General features: G+C 56.4%; 1 protein-coding gene and 1 long non-coding RNA gene across 2 annotated transcripts; one reads left to right on the forward strand and one right to left on the reverse strand.

Annotated features, from left to right (window-relative positions):
* Positions 1-5: 5 nt before the first annotated feature.
* LOC104516862 (histone-lysine N-methyltransferase EZH2-like) lies at positions 6-2375 on the forward strand (the record flags this gene model as incomplete). Its single annotated transcript, XM_010161343.1, has 6 exons — positions 6-146; positions 498-593; positions 1004-1085; positions 1263-1343; positions 1436-1520; positions 2029-2375. Coding segments are annotated over 6 exons (546 nt in total), but the record flags the coding sequence as incomplete, so codon positions are not given.
* Positions 2376-2980: 605 nt separating this feature from the next.
* LOC104516861 lies at positions 2981-4464 on the reverse strand. Its single transcript, XR_727961.1, has 2 exons — positions 4348-4464; positions 2981-3613 (listed from the first exon to the last, which is right to left on the reverse strand). It is a non-coding gene; the product is annotated as an uncharacterized LOC104516861 (long non-coding RNA).
* Positions 4465-4518: the final 54 nt, after the last annotated feature.

Raw genomic sequence — 4518 nt, forward strand, 5'->3', positions numbered from 1 at the left:
CGCAGTGCAACACTAAGCAGTGCCCCTGTTACCTGGCGGTACGGGAATGTGATCCTGACCTCTGTTTAACGTGCGGAGCAGCTGACCACTGGGACAGCAAAAACGTCTCCTGCAAGAACTGCAGCATTCAGAGAGGATCCAAAAAAGTACGGAGACGCTCGGGCCGTGCCCATCCCCTGGGCTTTGAGGTGGCTGGTGTTTTCAGGCCAGAGAGCTGCCCTTGAGCTTACAGTGAGCTGCTCCTAAGCTCGGGCCCTGTATGCGTCCCCTCCGAGCCCGTACCTGGGGGTAAGGCGGCAGCGGAGCAGCCCCGTTTCCCCACTCGGGCTTTGCTCGCGCGAGGCCGCCGTTGCACAGCGAGGGCTCGGCCGCCTTTCCCTGCGCCAGCCCCAGGGTACGCCTCACAAGGCCATACAACCGCACACCAACCAGCCCCGAGCAGAAGGACGACTCGGAGCCAGGCTTGCCTAAACCTTGCGGGTTTTTCTCCCTCGCAGCACTTGCTGTTGGCGCCCTCGGATGTGGCGGGCTGGGGGATTTTCATCAAGGACCCTGTGCAGAAGAACGAGTTCATCTCCGAGTACTGCGGCGAGGTAAGGGTGGGGAACGCGTAACCGGCGAAGCTGCGTGTGGGACGGGGACCCAGGCATTGCCCCGAACGCGGCGTCACGCTCAGAGGGGGGGACGTGGTGGAGTGGGGCGGCAGGAGGCTGCACACCTGGGAGCTGGGTGGTTGAAACGACACGGGTTCGACACCGGTTGGCGGCAGGAGAGGCTGGAGTGTCATTGCGCTCGGATGCTGTTCCCGTGCAGACAGGCCCGGGTGACATTCAGCAGGCGTTGTCGCAGCCCGTAGGAACAAGAACCACTGACCTGGGGGCTGAGAGGGGGTTCTTGCCATTCCTTCCGCTCTGACAGAACTTGGGTATCTGGGGCTTCCGACCGTGGGCCGCTGCAGTTAGAGAGAGGAAGGGTGGGCTCCCGCAACTCCCGTTTCTTTCAGATCATTTCTCAGGACGAGGCCGACAGAAGAGGGAAAGTGTACGACAAGTACATGTGCAGCTTTCTGTTTAACCTGAATAACGGTACGTACGTGCCAGCCCGGGCCCAGTTGCCTCCAGCCCTGCTCTTCCGCAGGCAGGTGGTGAAATTCCTCACCCTTCCCACCGCTAAAATCCAACCGCAGCAGGTGCTGACCACAGAGGCTTGTTTGGAGGGGACTCATCTGTGATTTCTGTGGCTTTTTTCCCTAATTTCCCTAGATTTTGTGGTTGATGCAACACGCAAGGGCAACAAAATCAGATTCGCGAACCACTCAGTCAACCCCAACTGCTATGCAAAAGGCAAGTCTGGCGCTCCCTCGCCCCCGGCGCCGTGCCAGACGGGTCCTCCTTTAGGATGAGTTCTCCTAAGTTTTCACCTTTCTGTCACGCAGTTATGATGGTGAACGGGGATCACAGGATAGGAATATTCGCTAAAAGAGCCATTCAGACCGGTGAAGAGCTGTTCTTCGACTACAGGTTGGTGGATGCATTTGGTAACCTCTTGCGCTCCCAAACCGGGTTCATTTTGCAGCGTTTACACACCCAATTCTCGTGGCAGGCCCCAGCAGCTCTGCCGCAGGCCCCTCGCTTTCTTCTGAGCCAGAGACATGGTTAAAACTGCCTTCAGCTCAGAGCAGCTGTGGATGCCCCATCCCTGGAAGCGTTCAAGGACGGATGAGGTGGGAGCGACCTGGCCTGGTGGAGGGTGACCCCCTCGAGAAAGGCCGTCGCTTGCCACGAGCTCAGACAAGCTGTAGCGTGGGGAGGGAGCAGAATTCCAGCATTCTGCTTCCTCTTGGCCCAGCTCCTCCAAAAGCAGTTTCTGGTGCACCGTTCCGCACCTGCAAATTCCCACAGGGAATAAAGGCCCGGGCTGGGGCGGAAGATAGAGGGAAGGGGAGCGTACTCCTGGCCAGGTGCCGTCGTGTCGGAACACGGGTGAGCTGAGTGGCACCGGTTCTCACTCTTCCCTCTTTCATTTCAGATACAGCCAAGCTGATGCCCTCAAGTATGTGGGCATCGAAAGAGAAATGGAAATCCCTTGACACCAGCTACCTCCTCGGTAAACAAACAGCTGCCTTATCTTCAGGAATTTCTAGTACTGTGGGCAAAATGCTAGAGAAATCAACCCGATGCAATTTGGAATTCTGTGTTTGTCAAGTACTGTAACAGTAATTTATAGTAACAAGTTGAAACCAACTTTTTATTGCCTTCTCACCAGCTGCAAAGTGTTTTGTACCGATGAACTTTTGCAATAACGTGGTGTGGTACACGGGGGGTTTTTTCCAACCTTGAATAAAGGATACTTGAACTTCTTTGTTTTTACTGGAATCGAGTCGGAATTTTGTGTCGAGGCAGCAACGCCAGCACTCGCTTTCTAGGCAGGCGTTGTCCGCTTCCGGTCACGCGGTAAGGAATGCCATGCTGGGCCCTGCGCAGGAGGCAGCAGCCAGGCTCTCTCACACCCCCTCGCCTTGGAGCCCCCCCAGCCTGGGGGCTGTAGCTCAGGGCCACCCTCTTGTCACGACAGCACCTGCCCCTGCGTTGTTTTGCCAAGCCCCATCAGCCCTTACTCCGGCCTTTAGCAGGAGATGCCTTGCCTGGGAGCAAAAAAGGGTCCTCCCCCCAGAAGGGGGTGGAGGTAGCGGGCGTTAAGCGTCAGGGGCAGCCTGAACCTTACTCATTCCAGGCGGCGTTCAGGCAGCTGGGCTGTGTTTCACAGCAACTCCAACCCGCGCGTTCCAACACCTTCTGTGCGGCGGGGGAACGCGAGATCGGCACCACGTGTCCCTTTCGGAGCACCGACACGCCCTCTGGGACAGGAGGAGCCCGTGCAGTTGGCGCTAGGTGACCATTCATTTCTCCAGCCACCACAACGGGCTTTAAATCACCAAAAAAGGGGGCAGAGGAGGAAAAGCAAAACCCATTTCTCTAGCTTTCATAACCATTATACCTTTTATTTACATTTAGAAAGATAAGTCATGAAACTTAAAACAATAAAACCAAATGCAACTTGTACAGAAATCTTTTAATTTCTTTTTTTTTTTATTATTTATCACACATTAAAAAATGAAACACACTATACAAATGGGTTGTTCATAGCAGGTTACACATGGGTCCATTCAGACTCGCTCTCCAAGTGCTGCCAACGTTTCTAGGAGCTGCCCCCGCCGGCAGCTGGTTTACCCTCTAGCCAATGTATAGATTTAAATGCAGTAGCATGCAACCCTTAGAGGAGAAGGGGTTGATTCCTTTCTGTTCTTAAATTAGGTTAAATGGCATCGGTGTCCGTATTTACATACTTGAAATGTATCAATCCTGAGCAGTTCTGATGTAAGTCTGAGACTGGCTGGTGGGAGTCCTGGTCTCAGGTGTTAAAAAGGGAGGTCCAAACGGCAGCAGGGCGGCTGCTATGAAGTTCCTTTCGCTCTTCCCGTCACATACCTATTTGCCGAGCGTCACACAGTCACCTCGTCGCTAAGAAAACGTTAAGCCAAGTAGCTGTAGGTGTCCTTCTCACCGTCCACGCGTTCCAAGTACTCCTTCTCGATCAGGATGTCGATGCATTTCTGCAGGAGAGACGAGCGTGAGCGGCGTGACGCTGGCAGGGAAAACCTCCCCGGCAGCGCGTGAGCCGCCCGGGAGCCAGCCACAGGCACGAACCACGGCAACGCGCTCTCCCCTTCCTGCCCGGATCCTGGAGTTGCTAACCCGCACCACGCGCTGCCTTGATGCCGCTCCAGGGCAGCGGCCGACCAGCGGTCGCTCTGCTGAGCAGCTTCACGGCGGGAGAGCAAAGTCCGGCTGCGACGCCGGATGCGGGACGGAGCTGCCCGTTTCAGGCCCGGACCGGTGCCAGGTCACACAACGGCTCTCCACGGCCCCTCTTTGCCCCACCTCACCCCTTGGTCGTGGGGGTGGAAACCACTGGTGGGAGCACTCAAACAAAGGTAGCATCCCCCTCCCCAACATTCTCATTGCAGAAGAGCCCAGGAAGCTGCTCTGCGGAGCCAGCCCACAAGCATTCCCACGACCGGGAGAGCAGGAGCACGAGGTGAGCCTGGAGCAGCGGCTGCTGCAGGCTGGCACTGACACGAAAAGGGGGCAAGAAGCTACTCTTACCCGCCAACAGTTCGGCACACACACGTTACCCTAAGAGAAACGCAGTGTTTCTGGTTCAGTCTCCCCACTCACTACCCATCCCACCTCCTCTCCGTCCCCGTTTCACTCAGAAGCGCGTATTTTTCCCCCATCTCCCCCTCAGCGCCTGGAGGGTGGGCTCGGAGACGCCGCTCTCCCCTACCTTAATTACTGGAACCCGTGGCTTGAACCTGGAGGACAGCTGCGTCAGCACTTCTCCAAGCAGCTGCTGGTGTTTCAGAACCTTCCTCATTTTCATGATTCTCACAATGGCAGCCTGCAGAGCAAAGCGGGAGAGGCGCGCTCAGGGGCCAGGCACTGGTGCTGCGGCCCA

The sequence above is a fragment of the Eurypyga helias genome, unplaced genomic scaffold (genome assembly GCF_000690775.1).
Source record: "Eurypyga helias isolate BGI_N326 unplaced genomic scaffold, ASM69077v1 scaffold42991, whole genome shotgun sequence".
NCBI classification, from domain to species: domain Eukaryota; kingdom Metazoa; phylum Chordata; class Aves; order Eurypygiformes; family Eurypygidae; genus Eurypyga; species Eurypyga helias.